Genomic DNA, 23,600 nt, shown 5'->3' with positions numbered 1-23,600 from the left:
ATCACCAGATAGGAATCAATGCCCGTTACAGCTATTTAAAACACTCTGACGGCGAGGGCCTGGGGTACAGAGATGGGACAAGACCCACTCCCAGCCTCCAGGGAGCTCAGAGTCCAGTGGGGAAGACAGGCCAACCCTGGGGTCATGTCGGCACGAGGTAGGTGAACCCAGGGAGCTAGGTGAGGCGGAGAGGAGGCCATCTGTAGAGCTGAGCTCAGAAGGCTGAGCGTGGAGTGGCCAGACTGAGGAAAGGGTGAACAGTGTGTGCCTCCAAAGATGGGCCTGTGGTCAGTGAGCAGTGCTGTTGGGCTGGGGGGAGGGGGGATGGACATCTACGGTTCGCCTTGCCCCACATCTATTCCTCCTTCTGGATACAGTGGCCAGACTTTCCTTTGGGGAGCCGGCCCAGCTTCCTGGTTCCAGGATGGACATGTGACTGTAGCTGACCAATATGAACGTTGCTCGGGGAGGGAAGGGACCAGCAGGCCAATGAGACACAACGTGGGGACTTGTCCAGGAAGATGGGAGAGAGAAACTCTTTCCAATGGGCTGCCGAGTGTTTCCACAGAGAGAAAGCCTGCCCGCGCAGGAAGCCAACCACCGCCAGGGGACTGAGAGGGACGGAGACTGGGACGAGTTAGTCCCTGGATCCAGCCGGGCCTGGAGGGTCTACCTGGAATCTCAGTTGTGTGGGCCAATTGATTCTGACTTTTCGCTTAAATCAGGTCGACTAGGATTTTGGTCAGCTGTAACCAAGAGTCCAGACTAATGCAATGGGGTAGGAGGACAAGGTGCTGATAGCGTGACTGTGCCTTTTGTGGCGGGGGCGGGGGGGGGGGGAATCTCTGTTGGCTAAGAGAAATGAGAGGATGGGAAAGAGGGGAAGAAAAGGGTCAATGACTCTTCTAGAAATTTCAGAGCCTTTAGGACATCTTTTCTGAGGTTTTCCCGTCAGGATAGATGGTGTAGTCTGGAATTGGAGTCAAATTATTAATCCATCAGTGCTGTTGGCACGTATCAACTTGTCTTAATTTCTGAAAATACACTCAGCCTTTCATACCCGTCTCTCTTCTCCGTCACCAAGAAGAAACGGGATCTCAGCAGAGATAAATCAGAGGGAATCTGGCCCTTTGTAAATGCCCGCTCTGCCTGAGATGGAACAGCTGGCATTCCAGGGAGGCGTCGCCAGCAGAGGATCGAGCTCTGTCCGCTTGGCGCCGTGGCGGGCTGTCCACAGGGGCCTCGGGACAATGCACTGGCAGATGGGCTGCTACGGATCCGGGAACTCACGCTCTCAAAGGCAGGAGAGGGGAAGGGAGCCTCCTCATTACACCGTCTTCTTCCCCTCGAGGTGAAGGACATAATTGGATCAAATGGAAGCAGGAGCCAGCCTCCTTCCCCCTCCCCGGCGACAGACTTCCAAAATGGCTTCATTACCGAGTCCTTTGTAAATAAACTGTGTGGAGAAAATGCCATTTGTAGTGCTGTAATTGCCCGATGAGCATCATTAGACGGGCCTTTAAAACACACACAGAATGGAATCATTTTGGGTTTAGGAAGTCCTTTGGGCAAATCTTTCTCCATTCACTGTTCTCCACAAAGTGAGTTTCTGAAGGGGGACTCCCTGCCCAAGGAGGTGGCTCTGGCCAGTGACAGGCCTGCTCTTAATATTCAACCAACACACTTAGGAAGTGTCTTCTCTGAGTCAGACACCCTTCCAGTACTTGGGATACAGCGGTAAGTGGAACACACAAAGATCCCTACCCCAGTGAAGTGTACATTCAGGTGAGAACTCAGAACACAGATGTGCCCATTTCTGGCCTGGCAATAGTGCCACTAGCCATCCATCATGAGCTGGGGAGACACCTTACCAGCTTCATGTGAGAAGCTGGGGATGTGAGAAGCAAGTCCTGGCTGACCACATGGCTAACCTTCCCCTGAGAGAGACCTGATCTTCACCTGAGAGCCACAAGAGTCCCACAAAGAAAGGGAGACTGTGTCCCTTCACCTTAGGAGCCCTGCGGCCTTCTCTTTCCAGGCTCAGACAGACAGGAAGTGGGAAACCTGCCAGCACAGCTGCCAAGGGGCGGTGCCAGGAGAAGGGGGCTTCCAGGAGCTGGCTCACCTTGAATGAGATCTCATACTGCTCCCCTCCCCAGATCTCCAGGCCTGGGTCGTACCCGCCCAGCTCCCAGAACCACTTCCGGTCCACGGCGAACAGTCCACCGGCCATCACGGGAGACCTGTCAGGGAAGCAGAGCGTGGTGTGAAGACGTGGACCTGAGAGCATGCGGATACTGCTGTTCACCTGCAATGGTGGTCCCGCTGCTCCATGAACACAGCCCACGTGTTCTGCAGGGAATCCCAGGCCCTTCCGGGTGAGGCCCAGGCCTTAGTCTTCCTTGCCTACACTTCCCTTCATAAATGCTACATTTTAACCAAGTGGGCCCAACGTTCCTATACACGTTTAACACCAGGGAGTCCTTGTGAAATGAAATCACAGCATGTTCTCCCCGGGAACCTTGGAGCTGAATCATCTCTCTCTCCTCCCAGTCCTCCCACTAGGCCTTCCCAAGTCTGGCTGGGCTGTCAAATGTCTTAGAGATGGAAACCATACAGCTTCCTGAGCCTACTACCCCAGACCTACAAAACCATCTCCGGGGAAGGAGCCTCGGAACCTGTGTTTCGGTCCTGCTCCAGTGAGGGTTCTGTCCGTTCAGCACAGACACTTGTTCTGCCGAGAGGCGACAGAAGCCACAGCCTCTGATCTTTCAGTCACACGGGGCTAAGGTGAACTCCACTCGCCCACTCTCCTCAGTTCATTCACCGAGTGCCGGCTGGGAAGCAGACGTTGGAGGCGTCTGGAGGTAAAGCAGCCGGACGGACCCAGGGATGCCAGTGGTGGGGCCGCACCTCAGGACAGAGGACCCAGAAGACGGGTGGGGTCATAAGGGCCTCTGGGAGCGCAGATGTTTCTCTCTCTCTCTCTCCCCCTCTCTCTTGCTTTCTCTAAAATCTCAATGAAAAAACACACAAAAATAAAAGGGGTCCTCTTGACTATGACTGAGGGCTTGAATATCCAGGTGCTGTGTTGAACTAATTTAGCAATAAAGCGACCTCACTCCTCACGTAGACCCCAGGAGGTAGGCCTCATCATTACTATCCTATTTTATGCAAGTAGAAACCAGGGTGCAGCAGGTAACTTGCTCAAGGCTTCACAGCCACTGAGCAGGATTTACCGCTCTAAACTGCCACAGCCCACACCCCTCACGGCCGCAGTGCACCACTTCCTGTCAGGAAGGGGCAATCGAGTGAAAAGGATGGGAAACCCTCACTGCGCCCTGGGCCCTCCTTAGCCTGCGGTGAAGGATTTAACCACCGGCCCTGTGCTGCCGATCCCGGGCACTTGCAATGTGGCTGGTCTGGACTGAGGTGTGCTGGAAGTGTAAAGCACACACGGATTTCTAAGACTTAGTATGCAGACAAGACAGAAAAGATCTCATTAATGATTTCAAAGTGTTGGTTACATGCTAAAATGGGAATATTTTAGCTATACCAGGTTAGATAACATATATTACCAAAATGAATTTTACCTGCTACTCTTTGCCTTTTTTACGTGGCTACTAAAAAATATAAAAGTACATATGTGGCTTGCATGAGATTTCTGCTGGACGGTGCTGATTTTAACCTCAATGAGGCCGCTTCCCGTTTACACAGCAGACCTACAGCGACACTTCCTAGCTCACCTTGCTAGTATATTTCTGAAAGTACCTAGGACTATAAGAAGATAAGTATCAACTCTCCCCTGTCAATGGTATCAACTCTCCCCTGTCTTCTGAAGATTGTGGGTTTGGGTTTTCTGGCTGAATTCTTAGATATGCTGCTCGGAGGGGCGTATTCATGAGAAATCAAACCCCAGACTCTGCACTCGAAAACCAGCCTGGCCGGAAGCCAGGGGCCTGGCCAAGGAGCTGCCTCATTAGGAGGCCTCACAACAGGTAGGCGATTGGCCTTAAGGTGTCTGGATGCTTGAGGCTGTGACTCCAGAGGGAGCCTCTCCTTTAGCCCGACCTATTTTCTGCAACAACAACAACAATTCTGAGTGTCTAGTGTCTGCCGTGCACTTGACCGACATTATCTCCAGCTCTCACAAAGCCCTATCACTAGCCCCCTTTTCAGATGGAGGAATTTGAAATTCAGAAATGCTATATACTCTGCTCAAGGGCATGCAGGGAGTAAGTGGATGAGCCGTAATTCACACCGGGGTGTGTCACCAAAGCCCGAGTTTTTCAAACATCATTACACCATGCTGTGCCTACAGATCGCCCGTCTGCTGGCACCGTGCAGAAAATGACCAGGATTTCTCTTGCGGCCTCTCCCCTGGGTTTTGTCCAAGTGCAATACAGAGGAGAGACTTCTGGAAGGAATCAGAGGACACAACGCAGGGAGAGCCCCTCAGGAAGCCTTTAGGCCAGTGGCTCTCAACCTTGGCCACACATCAGTATCACCTGGGATCTTAAAAAAAACAATGATGTCCAGCCCTGGCGAGTGTTGCTCAGTGGTTAGAGTGTTGGCCTGCACACCAAAGGGTCATGGGTTCAATTCCTGGTCAAGGGCACGAACCCAGGTTTGATCCCCGGCTCCAGCTGGGGCTCATGCAGAAGGCAACCAGTTGATGTCTCTCTCGCACCAATGTTCCCCCCCCCATCTCTCCGTCCCTCCCTCCATTCCTCCTTCCCTCCCTCCCTCCCACTCTCTCTAAAAATCAATGAAAAAAATATCCTCGGGTGATAATTAACAACAACAAAAAAGAAAACAAAAATGATGTCCAGATTTCACCCCCAGACTCTGGAGTAATTGGCTGGGGGGGAGGGGAGAGGGTGACTTGCACATGATGCCAATGGGCACCCAGGGTTGAGAACTACTGCTCTGGGGTTGGGCCAACCCTTCAATATCCAGATGAGGAGGCTGAGGCCTCAGAGGAAACTGGCTGGGCCTCTGCCACTAACCAACTGCATGACCCGAACGTGCCCTTTCCTCATCCCACGGTGACGAGGGTGAACGGACCAAGCCCCACCCTGTGCACCTTTCAAATCTCAGAGCCTATGAACTGCTCATGGCAAAGGGTCAAACCATACAGGAGGTTCTGGTTACCTTGAAAACTCCATTTCCTGGAGCAGCCCATTCTGACTCAGCCTCTACTATGTGTCATCGTGGGCTGGTGTCGCCTCCTCTCTGACTTCGACTAGTAGTGTTGGACCATGTTGAGGGCATAGGTCAGGAGAACAACAAACGTCTGACCTGCTGAAGAGGCACCGGGGCTCCGCTCACGCAGCTCCATCGCCCTGGCCCCCTCCATTTCCTCAGGGAAGCCCACCTCTGCCCACTCTGAGCCTTTGCCACTTCATCGCTGTTTGACCTAGGTAACTTATTGTAACCTTGATGTCCACACTGGAAAACATGGATACTAATTTAAATAAAGGTTGAGAGGGTTAAAGATGATTAGGTTGTAATGTGCTCAGCACGCGGTGCCTGGCACTCAGAAAGTGTTCAGTAAGTGGTGACGACGATGAGGATTACAACTGGAGGCCTGAGGGCGGGAGCATGGGCAACTCGGCTCAGCCCCAGTTGGCAATGGTAGCCAACTGCGCAGAGGTGGGCAAGGACGAGGTGACCAGCTTGGTGGTCCATGAGCTGAGGCTCCGTGACACGCTGGGATGGACTGTGCTTCTGGTTGGGGACATCTGCCCTGGCCCTTCTGCGCTGGACTTTTGGGGGAGATGGCAATCCTGAGCTGTGTGTGTTGGGGAGGGGGTCACTGGGTCAGCTCAGCTGCTGGGGCCAGCCTGGTTCCTCATACTTACTCAAATGGGTCACTGGGGTCAGCCTTCTGCAGTTCTGGAGGGATTGGGATCCGCTTGTAGTACATCTCCCAGTCAAAGGCGCCCCGCATGGCATCCCCCGCCTGGGTCTCATACCGGAAGTCATCGTGGTCAATCACGTCAATCATCGGGCACACGATGGTCTTGCGGTTCCGAGCGATGCGGTCTGAAGAAGCCAAGAGATGCCCATTAGGGAGGTGGGATGGGGGAGCAGCTAAGTGCATGACCCTCTTCTGCAGCTTATTTGAATATTTAATGTGTTCCCTGGGTAAAATATCTGAACACTTGAGCTTGAGAATCCTGGAGTAGAAGGGAGGGCGCAAGCTTTAAAAAAGATGGACCAGGGCTCCCATCCCGGTCCTGATGCCTAAGACGGGTGGGCCCTGGGTCAGCTACATAACTAACATCTCCAAGACCCCGCATTCTCCTCCGGGAGTGCCAGTGAGCTGCTGGGGCAGATATCTGCCAGCGAGGGGCAAGTGGGCTGTGCGGGGGCGGATGGGGGGTGGGAGGAGTGTCTCCTGGCTTTGGGCCAGGAGTCAGATTCAAGACTTGGAATGGGGAGTGTGGTGAGGTCAGAGTAGGTGGGCAGCTGCCACCTGGGGTGTGTTTACCCCTCCCCCACCCACTGAAGCAGAATCTCTGAGGGTGGAGATGGAGCAACCTTGTGACAGGCTCCCAGGGGATTCTTAATGAAGCAGAACACCCTTCTCCAGGGAAGGAGCTAGAGAAGGCCTCCCTTCCTCACTATTCATGCCATTCTGGGGATCTCACTTCAGGGGAGAGTTTGGGCTGAGGACACAGTGCTCTGCTGGATACTGGCTGACTGTGAGAGGTAAGGGGTCAAAGGGCTGCATCATCGCGGTATAACTTTGGGGAAGGTCATCCGATGCCTCTGAGTCTCGGTTTCCTTGCCGACAAAATGGAGGAAGACAGCGCCTATCTCATGGGGTCTCTGAAGACTGAGAGACAATGAGGCCCAGGCGCCTAGCACGTGATCAGCACTCCCGACACTGTCTGTGACCGGGGTTGCTGAAAGAAGCTCAGAAGCAGGCGCTGGAAGGCTCAGCATCTCCCTCGTTCTCTCTGCCCCTTAGGTTTCTCATTTGCAAGATGCTGATAATAATGCCTGGCCTGCTTGTTCTAGCACGGAATCATCAAATTCAAATGGGGATGTGGCCTAGAAAGCTAGGAGACGAGCAGAGCCATGGCATGATGATGATGATGATGATGATGATGATGGTGATGATGATAATGATGGAGGAAATGATGATCAACAGCGGTTTTCCTTTGGGGTGCTGATTCCTTCTCACTCAGAAATGCTTGCTCTCCAAAGAAGGCAGACTGAGCTGTGCACAGAGGTGTAAATGGTTTCAGAGACAAAAGCCATAATGTGCTCTGTCTGCTGATCATATTAGCAGGGCAGACTTTTAAATCTACACCAGTGGTTCACATTCCTATTGCAAAAAGGAAAAAAATAAAAAAAAGGGGGGGGGGATGCTTCTTCCATGTATGTCTGCAGATTATGAAAATTACCTTCATGTATTTCCATAGAAACAGAGTTAAGGGCTATTGAGACAACCAGTTCGGCTTCCTGCCCCACCACTCCATTCTCTTTATGAGTCACCGAACGACCCAACAAATGGGTTGTCCCTTCAGGACTATCAATTAGGCGATTTACGGTGAGGCTCTTTAGTTTTTTGTTCTCTTTCAGTCATGAGAGGCAGAGGCAGACCTCTTGGTTTAATGAAATCAACTGTTTACCAGAAAATCTGGGTTATATCCTTTTCCTAACCACACACAAGTGCATAATCTACCACGAAGGTCCGTGCTGATCTGTGCTGGGACACAGCACGCTGGTTATCCCACTCAACTGGGTGGGTTTTGGGTTCTGTCCTCACCCCTGAACAGTGGCCTAACCAGTGCTCCTCAAAGCGTGGTCCCTGGACAGCAGCACTGCACCACCTGGGCGCTGGTTAGAAATGCAGCTTCTCAGGCCCCCGTCTGGACCCCCCGAATCGGAAACTCTGGGGTGGGGCCCGGCACTCCGTGTTTTGACAAGTCTTCCAGGTGATTCTGAGGCACACTCAAGTTCGCCCTAAACTCCAGTCCTCTTTGCTCCCTAAGCTTTCTGTTACAGAGAGCATATCCCTCCACTTCTGAGGGGTTCAGTTTCTCTCTGGATTGGTAGCTCTCCCCCAGTCTGCCTCCATCGCCGTCCCTCTCCTGACTCCCAGTCTCAGTGGGACATTTCCTCCTCAATGTCCAACTGTCCGCACCGGCGCACAGCCTTTATCAAAGCGGAGACCTGGGGATTCAGGCCTGGTTCTCCAGTGAGATGCCGGCATCCAATCCTCGTGTCTCCCTTCTGTCCTCCAAGCTACGGTGGACGACTCCTGCATCATGCTGCCCTCCGTCTAAAGTCCATCCCTGGTAGTTGCCATAAACTCTCCAAAGAGGACTGAATTTAGGGAGGCAATGTGGAATCATGAAAGACAGACTCTGGAGCCAGACAGATGGTGACTTTGACACTTATAGCCCAAGGGAATAAATGCATCATTCAGGATCTCTGAACTTCAGTCTCTTCTACTATAAAAAAGGGATACGTCTGACCTGGCATAGTTTTGTGAGAATTAGAGACAATGCTGGCAACCTTGCTGGCTCACAGGAGCCGTGCAGTGAATAGTAACTGCTCTCAGTTTGGTTCTTAATGGTAGACAGCCTTGGCTTGCTTTCTAAGAAAACGTGAAGCAATCTGGGGGAGCAATCATGTCACAGAAACTAACGTGCTGGATGACTTTGGCAAGTCACTTCCCCTCTCTCTGAGTCTCAGCTCCTTTCTCTGTAAAATGAAGGAACAGGACCGGATGGGTCGCTAAGGTCTCCTTGAGCACTCCTGAACTTCGGAGGGTACCTGGCACCGTGCTGGGTGCCTCTCAGCAGGCGAGGGAACCTTTGTGGCCGGGGACAGTGGCGGCTGGCTCATGCCGCGTCGCCTACCTTGTCTTGGGAGAGTCCCTTACCGAGCAATGGGGGGAGCCAGTTGACATTGGCTTCACAGTGTGAGTCCAAGAATGTGATGACATCCCCAATGGCCGCTGAGGCCCCCAGCATCCGGGTCCTTATCAGCCCTTCCCGTTTCTTGGTTCGGAGAATCCTCACGCTGGGGAAATGGGCCATGTAGTCTTCAAGAGGCTTCTTCAGGTGCTCTGGGAGGGAGACAGCAGAGGAAAGATGGACTTTGGGTAAGAAGAGCTGCTCAGTGATCTTACTCTTGTGACCTCTCCCTTGCCTGTGCACTGCACTTTACAATGTAGACACAGCTCTCCGGCACACTGCCTCACTGCACCCTTCACGTACTAACTGTATACTTTGGAACGACAAAACCTTATTGAAAGGAACTGAAGACCAAAATAAATGGACAGACTGTTCATGTTCTTAGATGACTTAATATTGTTAGGATGTTAATAAGACCTCCCTTATTGATCTATAGAGTCAATGTGATTAAAATCACAGCTGATTTCTTTGCAGAAATTGACAACTGACAGCTGATCCTAAGATTTATGGAAATGCAAGGGATGAAGGGACCCAGATTAGCTAAAACAATCTTTTCATTATTTATACGTGAATGTTTGCAGTGTTTTTCAACCTTTCTAATGCCGCGACCCTTTAATACAGTTCCTCATGTTGTGGTGACCCCCAACCATAAAATTATTTTCGTTGCTACTTCATAACTGTAATTTTGCTACTGTTAATGAATCATAATGTAAATATCTGTGTTTTCCGGTGGTATTAGGCTTCATTAACAGTAGCAAAATTACAGTTATGAAGTAGCAACGAAAATAATTTTATGGTTGGGGGTCACCACAGCATGAGGAACTGTATTAAAGGGTTGCGCCATTAGAAAGGTTAAGAACCACTGGTTTATAGCAACACTATTCATAATAGTCAGGTGGTGGAAATAACCCATGTTTCTAATGCCTATGAATGTTATCAACAAATATAGAATATATCCATACAATGGACTATTACTCAGCCATAAAAAGGAATCAAGAACTGATACATGCTATACCATAGGTGAATCTTAAAAACATTATACTAAGTAAAAGAAGCCAGACACAAAAGGCCACATATTGTATGATTCCATTTGTATGAAATTCCAGAATAGGTAATCCATAGAGACAGAAAGCAGATTAGTGATTGCCAGGGCCTGGGGTCATGGGTATGGGGTTTCCTTTTGGGATGATAAAAATATTTTGTAACTAGATAGAGGTGATGGTTGCACAACACTGCGAATGTACTAAATGCCACTTACTTGAATATTTGAACCTGGTTAATTTTATGTGAATTTTACCTCAATTAAAAACATGGATAAAGGATATAAATAGAAGATATACAAATGGTCTATAAGCAGATGAAAATATGCTTATCATCCTCAATCATCAGGGAATATGCAAGTCATCAGTAGTATGTGACACCATATTACTTTACATCCACCAGGACTGATATAATCAGAAAATCAGATAATAACAAGTGTTAACAAGGATGTGGAGAAATAAGCATCTTCATACACTGTTGGTGGGAATGTAAAATGGTGCAGCTACTTAGGAAAACAGTCTGGCAGTTCCTCAAACAGTTAAACACAGTTAGATCCCAGCAATTCCACTCTGAGGCATACACCCAAGAGAAATGAAAACACATGTCCACAAAAAAACTTGTACACTCATGTTCACAGCAGCAACATTCATAATAGCCCCAAATTGAAAACCATCCAAATGTCCATCAAAGGGTGAACAGAAAACAAAATGTAGAAGAGCATACGATAGAATATTATTCAGCAATAAAGAAGGAACAAGCTATTGCAATAATATGGATGAGCCTTAATAATATTATGCTAGGTTAAAGAAGTCAGACATATAAGACTAGATATTATATGATTCCATTTATGTGAAATTTCTGGAAAGGTAGAACTACAGAAAGGAAATCGGTGGTTGGCTGAAGCTGGGTTGGGAGTGGGGGTTGACTGCAGACAGGCACAAAAGAACGTTTTGGAGTGATGGAAATATTCTAAAAATGAATTACCGTGTTAGTTTCACAACTGCATAAATTCACTTAAAAACACATTGAACTACAGACTTAAAATGGGTGATTTTTATGGGATGTAAATTATATTTCCATAAGGCTGTTAGATTCTAAAAAAAATCAATTGTATTTCTATACACTGGCAAAACACAATTGGAAAGTACAACGAAAATAGCATTTGTAGTAGTCTCATGTATAAAGACCCAAATAAATGAATAGATAAATAATATTTATAGATTGGAAGACTCCGTATTAAAAGCCAGTTCTCAGCTCAGAAATAAACCCATGCCTTTATGGTCAATTAATATTTGACAAAGGAGGCAAAAACATACAATAGGGTAAAGATAGTCTATTCAATAAATGGTACTGGGAAAATTGGACAGATACATGCAAGAAAATAAAACTAGATCACCTTCTTACACCATATCCAAGAATAAATTCAAAATGGATTAAATACTTAAATGTTAGTCTTGAAACCATAAAAATTCTAGAAGAAAACATAGGCAGTAAAAACTTGGTCATTTCTTGAAGCAGTATTTTTTCTGATATATTAACTTGGGCAAGGGAAACAACAACAAAAAACCCCAGAACAAATGGGACTATATCAAACTAAAAAGTTTTTGCACAGCAAAGGAAACCATCAAGAAAATGAAAAGACAACCCACTAAATGGGAGAATATATTTGTCAATGATACATCTGATAAGGGGTTAACATCCAAAATTTATAAAGAACTTTAATAACTCAACCCCAAAAAACCCCAAACAATCCAGTTTAAAAAAATGGGCAAAGGACCTGAATAGATACCTTTCCAAAAGGAGAAACAGATGGCCAGACATATGAAAAGATGCTCAATGTCACTAATCATCAGAGAGATGCAAATTAAAGCACAATGAAATATCACCTCACACCTGTCAGAATGGCTATCATCAATAAATCAACAAACAACAAGTGTTGCGAGGATGTGGAGAAAAGGAAACCCTCATGCACTGCTGGTGGGAATGCCGACTGGTGCAGCCACTGTGGAAAGCAGTATGGAGTTTCCTGAAAAATACAAAATGGAACTGTCTTATGACCTAGCAATTCCACTTCTGGGACTATATCCTAAGAAACCTGAAACACTAATCCCAAGGAATATATGCACCCCTGTGCTTAGTGCAGCGTTATTTACAATAGCCAAGCTAGTGAAGCAGCCCAAGCGTCCATCAGTAGATAAGTGGGTAAAAAAGCTTTGGGACAGCCCTGGCTGGGTGGCTCAGGTGGTTAGCGGGTTGTCCCGTACACCAAATGGGTGTGGGTTCGATCCCCGGGAGGCAACTGATTGATGTTTTTCTCTCACATCAATGTTTTTTTCCTCTCTCTTTCCCCTTTTTGTCTAATATCAATAAAAATATCCTTGGGTGAGAATTTAAAAAAACAAACAAAACGGAAGCACAAGGGACCTTTCTGGGGTGAGGCAATGTCTACATCTTGATTGGGGTGCTGCTTTCCCAGGCGTATACATTTGTTAAAACCTTATGGAACTGTATACTGAAGACATCTACATTTTTTACACTATTTGTAACTTTTAGCTCAATTACAAAATATATTGGTCAAAACACACTTTCTCTTCGTTGGGGAAGCTGGAACGCGGTGGAAGTGTCCCTGACTGGGAACCCGGAGAAGTGGACTGTGCTCCCCAGTTTGGCACAGTGAGCCCATCACTTCTGTCCTCTGGGCCGTCTCTGAAATCAGAGTTTGGACCAGAAGGTCTTCAATGGCCCTGAGCCCAGACCTCACAGAGCTCTTGCCAGCCTCTGGGGTGATCACCTTCCCTAACCAAAGCCCAAATCCTTCTCTGAATTCCCTCCATCAGGCGGTAGACTGGAAGGCCCCTCCCCCACCCCCAAATCAGGGGGTGTGTCCAAGTCACCTGGTGAGCGGACTATAAGTAAGGCTGCGGGGCCTCACCCAGGCGCCGGTGATGTGACAGACCGAGGGCGGCACCCAGCATCGGTGGGTTTACTTGGCCACCATCAGGATTGCGAGGCACAGCCAGGCCTGGAACCCACTGGGGTACTTCTGTCTCTTCATTCCATAGACAGAAAGCTGAGGTCCAGAGAAGAGAAGGGCCCACCTCCGGCACAGCTAGCAGCAGAGCTGTGTTTCACGCCAGGATCTCCTGACTGTGTGGTCCCAAACCTACTGAACCTTTCCTTTTTCTAACCCGGGAAAGAAATGAATCACTTTCACTGGTAAGGAAGGTTATGGTTTGCAAAGCAGCTTCACATATTTTATCTCCCTTGGTTCATAAAATCACACTCTGCATTTGATAGATGAGAAAATTGATGCTCAGAGAAGAGAAGAAACTGGCCTGAGGTCATACAGCCGGTAAGTTGCTGGGCTCCCTGTAGAAACTTATGCTCTCCCCTTCCAGTCGTGTTTTCCCAACACCGACAATCACCTACTACTGCATGATTTGTGCCTCTTCTACTTACCCTACTGAGACTTTTTAAAGCAGCTCACTTTGCCTGGCCAGCGTGGCTCAGTGGTTGAGCGTCGACCTATGAACCAGGAGATTATGGTTCAATTCCCAGTCAGGGCACATGCTTGGGTTTCGGGCTCGATCCCCAGTAGGGGGCGTGCAGGAGGCAGCAGATAGAGGATTCTCTCTCATCATTGATGTTTGAACCTCTCTCTCCCTCTTCCTTCCTCTCCCTGAAATCAATATAAACATATATATATATATTTTTTTAAAAAAAAAAAAGATAAACAGAGAGAAGATGATCTACACATACAGCGGAGGCTGGAAAACTGAGACACCCCAGATGCCTTCTTGCTCGCTCGCAAAGATTAATATGGCTTCTCCCGCCCTTTCCCACTTATCCTTGGAACAGTGACTCTGTAGAAAACAGAAATCAATTTTCCCTAATTGAGGGACTAAATCTTTCCAAAAGAGACTTGTTTGGGCATTGAGACAAGATAGCAAAAGGCATGATCACTCTCCAGATAGGCTGCTGTTGGGACAGAAAAACTGTCTTAATAAAAAAAAAAAAAAAGCCATAGTCACTGTGACAAGTGCTTCTTCTTCGCTGGGTTCAACTGGTAAGTCATTAACTGAAGGATGAGATAATCTCCTACACTACACACCACTACTCCCATCAGAATTAGAAATATCACCCAGCCCCGCTCTAATCACTGAGGGCCCCGCTCGGGCAGGCCCCATGGCTGAAATCACCCCGAACGCAGATGGCTGCATCATTACAGACCGAGCAATTAAGTGCTTTTGACAGCTTGTGGTAACGTCGGAGCCATTATTTAGGGGCAATTATGCTCCTCCTGTCCTTATTAGAAAGTGCACTTACACAAAATCAGGATTGTTGCCTGCTTTTGCCACTTGGACGAGGACATTCCATAAAGTCATAGGATTTTAGAGCTGCAAGGGACTTTAGATGAAGAAGATGATGGTTCTGATACTCACAATGATCACGGTCCTACACGGAGCTCCCTGCTTCAGATACATCAAACAGGGTGCTGCGGTCCCATGTGAGAGAAGAAGATGCCATGAGGCTTGGCATGGGCAATGTAACCTGCCCAAGGAACAGTTTATAAACGGTGAAGCCAAGGTGTAAAACGCAGCCCTGCCTGCCGGCAAATGAGCAGGCTCTTCCTAATGCACCCAATTCTCTCTCTGCCGTACTTCAGCCAGTCCTTTCATTCTACCCAGTGGGGCCCGGGGATGGCCCTAGAGGGTAAATGTCCTCCTCAGAATCATAGAGTGAGTCTGTGACACAGGGCTGTTAACCCTGGGATGCCCTCCCCCCATCTTCATAAACACTAGGGCAGGGATAAAACAGCCTTCACCAGCGTGCCATGCTCACGGGTCTCTGATGGACACCTAAAGCTGTGTTCCGAAAGATTCTGCGGCTATACCCTGGCTCAGCGTGCAAGTGTCAGGGCTGAGAACAGATGTCTGCCCTGAAGCAGCAGGGAGGCAGCTGCCCTGATGTCAAATGTGCACCATTCCTATTCCAAGGCTGCTCTGCTTGTAAAAACAATACAGCATTGCTTTTATTACCCCTCGAGTTTAATGATGGGCCAGAGCCATCCAACAAGGGGGGGGGGGGCTGCTTCTGAAGGTGAGCCCCATCATTGTCAGGCTCTCGGCAGGTGTTGGAAGAGCACCTATCAGAGAGCTCACAGGTGGGCCTGGGTGTCCGACCTGCCCCCTCCTCAGCGTTTGTTCACTACCTGCCTCTGCCTGGGGCTCTCTGCACCCACATGGCGAACCTCAACCAAGGACTGTGGTGTTGGTGGGTAATCGCCCCAGCGCCCTTGCTGCCTCTGGTGGGCTGACCCGGGACGAGTGCACGGGGCTGACTCCCCGTGGGATCACGTGGGGTTGCGGCCGTGGTGCCCTTCTGTCACAGGCACCTACTGGCCGCCTCCCTTTCCTGTTCTCACGTCCACACTCTCGCTAGTGTTCTCCCAGATCTCCTCCCCAAATAACTACTTTTTTTTTTTTTTATATATTTTATTGATTTTTTACAGAGAGGAAGAGAGAGAGACAGAGAGTCAGAAACAACGATGAGAGAGAATCACCGATCAGCTGCCTCCTGCACACCCCCCACTGGGGATATGCCCACAACCAAGGTACATGCCCTTGACCGGAATCGAACCCGGGACCCTTGAGTCCGCAGGTCGACACTCTATTCACTGAGCCAAACCGGTTTCGGCCCAAATAACTACTTTGTACTCAAATCCCGACTCGGGCTCTGCTTTAGGAAACCCACACGAAGACGCATTCCGAGTCGCAGGTATGATTGGAGGACCTGCAAGGCTGACTCTGTGGTTTCATGACTTCCCCTCACCAACACATTGTTCTCTGGTGCCAGTTTCTATAAATAATGGTGCTCTCAGGTTCAGGCTCACCCATACCAGGCACTAACCCAAGGACTTCACACGCATTTACTCATCTCATCTTCACAAACACTCCACGAGGCAGGTCACGATTAGTGTCCCTACGATGAGGAAACGGGGCCCAGAGAGGTCCAGTAACTTTCCCTAGATCCACACAGTAAGTGGCAGGTCTTGGATTTAAACCCAGTCTGCCTCCAGAGTCTAAAGTCTTCTTTGCTAAACTTTAAAAAAAAACCCAATATATTTTTATTGACCATAGAGAGGAAGGGAGAGGGAGAGAGAGACAGAAACATTAATGAGAGAATCATTGATTGGCTGCCTTCTGCAGGCCCCACACCAGGGACTGAGCCTGCAACCCAGGCATTTGCCCTGACTGGGAACCGAACCATGACCTCCTGGTTCATAGGTCCATGCTCAACCATTGAGCCACCCGAACTGGGCACTTTGCTAAACTTAAAAAAAATTTAAGAATCCTTTCAAACACATTTTTTTAAAGTAGGATAGAATAATGAATCCCCCACTCATCCATCACTCAGCTTCAGAAACTAGTCACTCCTGTTTCACCCCCATCCCCGCCCCCACCTACTGGGTGATACTGGGGCCAATGGGGTCTGTGCCCGCAGGCACTGTGCTGGGAGAGGAGAGCAGAGGGTAACATGGAAGGATATGACATCCAAGAGACTAGCACTTGTCCCTCTCCCCAGAGCACTCTGGGTGTGTTACCTCATCGCCGGACACAGAGTGTCTTAGAAATACTTGCTGATCATCTCAGGGAACTCCCTGCAAGAAGGGCGGGTTCCATCAATTCCGGTATTACCAGGGAGGAAACTGAGGCCTGGGGAAAAGAAGGCCTTGCCCCACATCCCTCAGCTGGTGGGTCTAAGTGAGGACCCGGCACTTCTCCAGTTCTAGTATATCCCACCTGAACACACACACACACACACACACACACACACACACACACGCTTCCCTGGGCCTGCACTGAAAGGCAGCCTCTCCCTCCTGTCTGCTCTGAGGGCACCTAGGACTTGAGGATGGTTCTACCTCACAGGCTGTGGCACAGGTTGTTGCATTCCAAGGAGTTGCTATGAGTTGAACATCGCCCCGCCCCGCGCCAAAAGGTATGTTGAAATCCTAACCCCTAGGACCTGTGAATGTGACCTTCTTTGGAAATAGGGCCTATGCAGATGTAATGAAGTTCAGATGAGGCCCTACTAACCAGTGGGCCCTAATCTGATGACTGGTGTCCTTAAAAGAAGAGAGAAATTTGGACCCACAGGAGAGCGCCATGTGCCGACGGAGGCAGAGACTGGAGTGATGTGTTTACAAGCCCAGAAACGCCAAGGATGGCTGGTGACACCAAAAGCTAGGAAGAGGCAAGGAAGGCTGCTCCGAGAGCCTTCGGAGAGAGCACGGCCCTGCCAGCACCTGGACTGCTGACCTTTGGCCTCCAGAACTGTGAGAGAACCCACTTTGCTGTCTTAAGCCACATGGTTTATAGTGCCTTGTTATGGCAGCCCTCGGACTGAGACAGAGGGCGGCCCTCACGCACTGGCATGTAACAGCGACACAGCAAGAACTTGGCCCGGGTCCAGGCCACCACTGTCCCTGTCTGGACCGCTGCAGTCTACAGCCAACTGCGGTCCCTGCTGCACGCTGTCCCTCTTCGGCCTCGTCTGCACACAGCAGTTCAGGTTGTCTCTTAGAAGTAAACGGCGCTTGTCATCCTTCCATTTTCTTGCTTAAAACTCCTCCATGGCTCCCCATGGCTCCTGGAAGAAGATCCGAAATCCTTACCAGGAACCATAAGGCTGTGCAAGGCTGGTCTCTGCCCCCTCTCCAGCCTCATCTTGCCCCTCCCTTCCTTATTATGCACCCCTCTTTCTCCTGCCCCCACCATCTGCTTTCGGTTGTCCAAGGGCCCATAATGTCTCCTCCTGTCACTGCTGGTCCTTCTGCCTGGCTTCCTGAGATCCCAGCCCCTCCATTCATTTCCCCCTAGTTAACTCCTGCCCCGCCCTCAGGTCTCGGCTCAGACTGCAGCTCATCACTGAAGCCTTTCCTTCCCTCAAGACTCAGCAGGTGCCCAGGGCAGAGGTCACAGAGCCCTGGAACTTGTCCTTCAAGCCACTCGGCTCAGCTCACCCGTCCGCATTCGTGGACTGCTTACTCTGTCTCCCCCATTCTAAGCCCCAGGAGGGTGAGCTCTGAGAACACTCTGCCCACCAGTGTACCCCTCGTGCCTAGTGCAGTATACCCCGCGGGACCCTGCTAAATCCACGCGCCTTCCTCCCCCACCGTTTCATGTGCTCTGACCTCTCTGAGAGGGAAGCAGGTCACGGTTCATCATCCTCGTTTCAAGAGGAGGGAAGTCAAGTTCAGAAGACGTTGTTCTGGTGCAAGGCTACACAGCCAGTAGGTTAAGTGGTGAAGACAGGACTCAGATTCAGTTTGGTTTGTTCAGAAATCTACCGCTGTGTGCAATCAAATTAATTCCCAAGTGGAATACCAGAGTTTCAATCTCTGTTGCCATCGAGGCTGGCAGATGCCTGCTCAGGAGCCCCAGAAACAAAGGCGCCCTGTGTGTCCCATGCCCTGGCAGGACCCCAGCATGTGGGAGAGGGCCCCGTGGACAGGCCAGCGAGGGAGAAGGAGGAGGAGGAGGAGAAGGAGGAGGAGGAGGAGGAGAAGGAGGAGGAGGAGAGGAGGAGGAGGAAGTCCCAGACCAGACAGATCAGCAGGGTCCCAGTGTCAGTGGGGTGCCACGGCCTCCAGGGGGCTGTTGATCACGCAGAGGCTGCGGCGGGAGAGGCTGCCCTCTGCACACTCGGGCGGCTTCTGGGAGCTGCGGACGTTCTGGGTCTTGTCATGTCTCAGCTCTGCCGGCGTCTGGCTGTTAAAGTGTCATAGCTCATCTGCTTCCAGACTGATTTATTTACTCACAAGTCGTAGACAGTGTATTCTAAAGCACTGCCAACCCATTTGCAGGAGGGAGGGCACACAGCAGTCAAAAGTGTCATCCTGTGTTGCTGTGGCCGGGGTGGTGATTCTGTTTCGATTCCCAGTCAGGGCACATACCCAGGTTGTGGGTTCAATCTCTAGTTGGGGTGCACAGAGGAGGCAACCCATCAATGTTTCTCTCTCACATCGATGTTTCTCTCTCTCAAATCAATAAAAAATATTTTTTAAAAAGTGTCCTGCTTTGGTGTTTCCAGCCAAAAGAAACTGGTTAAGATGAGATGGATCCTCACCCTTATTATCACTGTCAATGCCAGGGTGTGCCCGGGCCCTGTGCTAAATGCTGTTATTTATCCACACTGTCTCATTTCATCACCATGACAACTCTATTAGGGGAAACTGAGGCTCAGAAAAGTTCTATGCTGACCTGTGTTCAGACAGCTTGTAGATGATAGCCAGGAGCTGATAGCAGGTGCTTTTGATCCCCACACTGGCATTATGAACCAGGAAACTATACCATCCCTGATGGTCTCTCCATTCCGCCTGCTGGGTACCAATTTTTAGTCCCATAATCTCAACCTTATCCCCCATTCCCTGGGATGTCCAGGGCTTTCACTTGCTTGAAAAACTGACAGATAGGTAAGTATAAATAGCAGGGAGATGAGACAGCGAGGTCGGGGAGGAAAGCTATGATTGCACCAGGAAGGGTCTGGCAGGTGAAACGCACAGGCATTTAAGCATCATTTACTTTTCCATTTGGAAAAGGAAGACAGACCAGCCCTTCAGGAGACGTACTTTTTCTGGCCCTGAGTCCCAGGCAGGAACTTCAGAGGCTGGCAGAGCTGAAAGGGGCCTCAGAGATCAGCTCGAAGACCTTTTCCATTATTCTCCTTTGACCTGGGCTCTCTCTGTAAGACAATCTAAGGCGTAACGGACACTTTCGATGGGTGGTTTTGAGAAACGAGCCATTTTCTTTTCCCCTTTCTCCTCCCCAACCTCCTCTTCTTCTTGATAATAGCTTTATTGAGATACAATTCATGTACCATACAATTCACCCACTTAAAGCACACAAGTCCCTGTCAACCAGCCGTTCCTTGCACTGCTGAAAGTTGGGAATCAAGCGAGGGCCTTTCTGCCGGGAGATTCAACCCATTTAATCAAGGAAGCATTCGCTGCACGCCTGCTGTGTGTCTGGCAGGATGCGGGCACAGTCCTTACTGTTGCTCTAACACGGTGGGTTTCAAAGTGTGGTCCCAGACCGCTGGCATCAGCGTCACCTGGGACCTTGTTAGAAATGCCAGCTCTCAGGCCTCACCCCAGACCTACTGAATCAGACGGCTGGACTTGATCAATTCTCCAACTGATTCTGACGCGTGGTAACAGTTGAGAACACTGATCTGCCCTAATGCAGAAGGTGAGCTCAGAGAAACAAACCTAGGCCGTCGTGACCATGTTAGAATCTCTAAATGATTAGAATCAGAAACCCACATTTCCTGCTAGAATAATAGAAACCTGAAGTTCTGCAAGGATTCCAAGCTGACTTGCTGGCCACCAGCAAACCTGGGAAGGGAATGGGTGCTGGCTTGGGTGCCCTCCATCCTCTGCAAGGCTCTCAAACCTCAGCCCTAAGGATGCCCACATGCCTGGAAGTCTCTGAGTCTGACGTCTATATACTGGGGAACAGTGGCTTTCAACTCTTCCGACTATGACACATAAAAAGAAATACACTACACACACGTATAACAGAAAGGTAAGGTGTGATGTGGCTCAGATGCCTTTCCTATTCTACCTTCCTATATTTCGTTTTTGTTAAAAAGCTGGTCATGACCTCAGAAACTGATTTCATAACCCTCAAATGGGCCTATCCCCATCGGAGAAACCCGGGTCTGGGCTCGGTCTGGAACCTGCAGTGTTAAACATCGCCCCACTTGATCCGGAGGGCCTCTGCCACGGGCCTGGCCTGAGGACAGCTTCCCTTCCACAGCGCCCCACTGCTGTGGCTGCTGTTCTCATCAGGCTTCTGAGGATGCACCAAAATGGACCCAGCCCAGTTCTGCAAACAGGACTGTCGCTGCCTGGCTTACCTCGACAGTCATTCCTACAAACAGTCAAGTCCTGTGTGTGGGTTTGAGATCTCTGGAACACCACGTGGGTGGAGAAAGTCATTACTCCCAAACAGCCAATTTCCTTCTGCCCAAGACTCCAGAGAGCGCCTAGGAGGTGTCTCTCCTCTCCCCACAAGAGCTGCCAGGGAAAGGTGTGCATCGGGGCCTTGGCATCTATGGGCCTATTGTCTCAGCAGCTGGGAAGCGTCAAGGACACAGCAGATCAGAGGGCACCGAGCCCAAGTTCAAAAGCCAACACAGCTCCAACATCCCTGACTCAGGGGTTCCAACCTTGTCCTACTCAACGTCCCTTGACGTAACAGTTACTTTGTATGGTCCCCTTTAATATTCTAAAATAAAACTTGTAAACAATAAAACCTGCTTAAGACCCGATTTGAAAAATAAAAATCTATGTACTGCCCCACTGTGATATAAAGGAGAAAATTGTAACACGTTTCAATACGCAAATGCTGGGGATGACTACATGAAGACGGAGATGTAGCCAAATGCTTGCACCTACACGTCATATCCTGGAATACGTGTGCGTTCACCTTACAGACTGGTACAGGTATGTGGGTTGGCAACTCAGGTACCACGAGCAGCACTACTGTTGACGTAATTTCCTAGAACAGTGAGCTTCTGGTGGGGTTCCAAGCCCAGCAAGTACAATCTTCCATCGATACACAGGGATTCCTGGAACAGGGAGCACAGAGGCACCCTGGGGAGGAGAGAGACTTCACCTTGACCTTGGAGACCCCGCACGTGACTGGAAGCTGTTTTGCGTGGTGGTTGATAACGGGGGAGGTGAGAAAGGAGGAGGCTGGGTGAAGTGCTCATGGGCATATTTCCTAATAAAATACTTTTCTGGAAGGAAACTGAGGGAGGAGGCGAGGGGAACGAGTGAGGCCGGGCATTGTGTGTGTGGCCCAGAGGCCGGGGGAGAATAGAAATGTCTAGGGAGAGTTGCCAGGGGGTTGCTATGGAGTCTGTGACGTAAAACCCCTCCTCGACTCTTCCATCAAGTTTTCAGGAAAGTCTCAAGTCCTCCCTGATACTTGGACACACACGGATTCTCTCAATGGGCTCTCGGGTGAGCGCTGGAGCGGAAGCCAGAAGCCAGGGAGGCAGCCGGTTCTGGCTTGCACCCACTTGGTGCCAGGCATTGTCCAAGGCACTTGGCCGACTCCGCCCCACACACAACCTTCGCTGCCACCCTATGGGGTTAACGCTACAGAGGCAGAAATTGAGACTCAATCTGGCTACACCAGAAACCACCACTGGTGGCGTCCAGAATTCCAGCCCCGGTCTGCCTCTTTTCATCACCTTTTACGATCAGTGGCCTCAGATTAACGTGTTCAGTTTATTTCTCTGGCACTTTTCTGAGAACGAATGGGAATTTGGCCTCCAAAGACAAATTGTACACCTTCCCCAAACATTTGCTTTGCAACTACAAGCCCCTCTGTTCTGTGGCATCACGTTACAAATTACCCCTTTCCTCGGAGGGCAGGTATTTGGCCTGGACATGCCTGTGGTGATTTTAAGAATGAGTTATGCTCCTTCCTCAGGCAATCACATCCACCAGCCAGCTCCCAGAAATAGAAAGCACTTCATCACACAAATTAACTCCTCTCCCTTATTTCACCGAAGATGAGTAATCTATTTAAAAATATGCTATTATCTAAACAGGCGGTCTTATCTGCACTTTTAATTTCAGCTAAATGCCCTGGTCCCTTTTCAGCGGGTGGGCAGGGCCATAAATCTGTTTCATAATCAGACCACAAATAAAAACACTCCAGAAACCAACACAATCAAGTTAATTACAGCCGTCCCTGCTTTCGGAAAGCGACTCCCCACCAGTCAGCTACAGATGAGAAGGAAAGCCCTGGCCCCTTGGACTTGGTCCACTTTTTCACCCAGTTGGAGCCCCTCCAGGGGAGCAGGTTCATGGGCAATTCCAGTTGTGGGCTCCTGGTAGCTGCTCTTAAATTATGTCAGCTTGTCAGGTGCTGGAGAGCAACATGTGTTTCATTCAGGAGGCCGCTTCCACTAAGGTGTTGGTAAAAAAGAGAAAAAGTCTCCCACTTCAGCAACAGTGTCAACCTGTCAGTTTCCTATTTGTTAAAGGGCAAAGGTATTCTCCTGGGGAAGTTTTCCTGCTCCGTGCACAGGAGCAGAAAGTGAACCGTCAGAGCTCTCCTTACCAACCCCTTTAACTACTGCCACCCCCAATGCAGCCCAACCCAACCCAACCCAGTGCAGTCCAACCCAACCCAACCCAACCCAACCCAGTGCAAGCCAACCCAACCCAACCCAACCCAACCCAACCCAACCCAACCCAATGCAGCCCAACCCAACCCAACCCAACCCAATGCAGCCCAACCCAACCCAACCCAACCCAACCCAACCCAACCCAATCCAACCCAACCCAACCCAACCCAACCCAACCCAACCCAACCCAACCCAACCCAATCCAACTCAACCCAACCCAACCCAACCCAACCCAACCCAACCCACCCAACCCAACCCAACCCAACCCAACCCAACCCAACCCAACCCAACCCAACCCAACCCAACCCAACCCAACCCAATCCAACTCAACCCAATCCAACCCAATCCAACTCAACCCAACCCAACCCAACCCAACCCAACCCAACCCAACCCAATCCAACTCAACCC

At 49.7% G+C, this 23,600-nt stretch overlaps 1 protein-coding gene across 1 annotated transcript in view; it reads right to left on the bottom strand.

Annotated features, from left to right (window-relative positions):
- Nucleotides 1-23,600, bottom strand: part of GALNT10 (polypeptide N-acetylgalactosaminyltransferase 10) — a 175,665-nt gene that overhangs the window by 18,752 nt on the left and 133,313 nt on the right. Inside the window, exons 5-7 of the mRNA XM_008152252.2 lie at nucleotides 8,906-9,091; nucleotides 5,865-6,048; nucleotides 2,126-2,243 (exon numbers count right to left, since the gene is read on the bottom strand). Of these exons, the coding sequence (XP_008150474.1) occupies nucleotides 2,126-2,243; nucleotides 5,865-6,048; nucleotides 8,906-9,091 (488 nt within the window). The remainder of the gene's footprint in view (nucleotides 1-2,125; nucleotides 2,244-5,864; nucleotides 6,049-8,905; nucleotides 9,092-23,600) is intronic.

Source organism: Eptesicus fuscus, chromosome 6, assembly GCF_027574615.1.
Source record: "Eptesicus fuscus isolate TK198812 chromosome 6, DD_ASM_mEF_20220401, whole genome shotgun sequence".
Taxonomy (NCBI): domain Eukaryota; kingdom Metazoa; phylum Chordata; class Mammalia; order Chiroptera; family Vespertilionidae; genus Eptesicus; species Eptesicus fuscus.
This window is presented reverse-complemented; position numbering and strand designations above follow the sequence as displayed.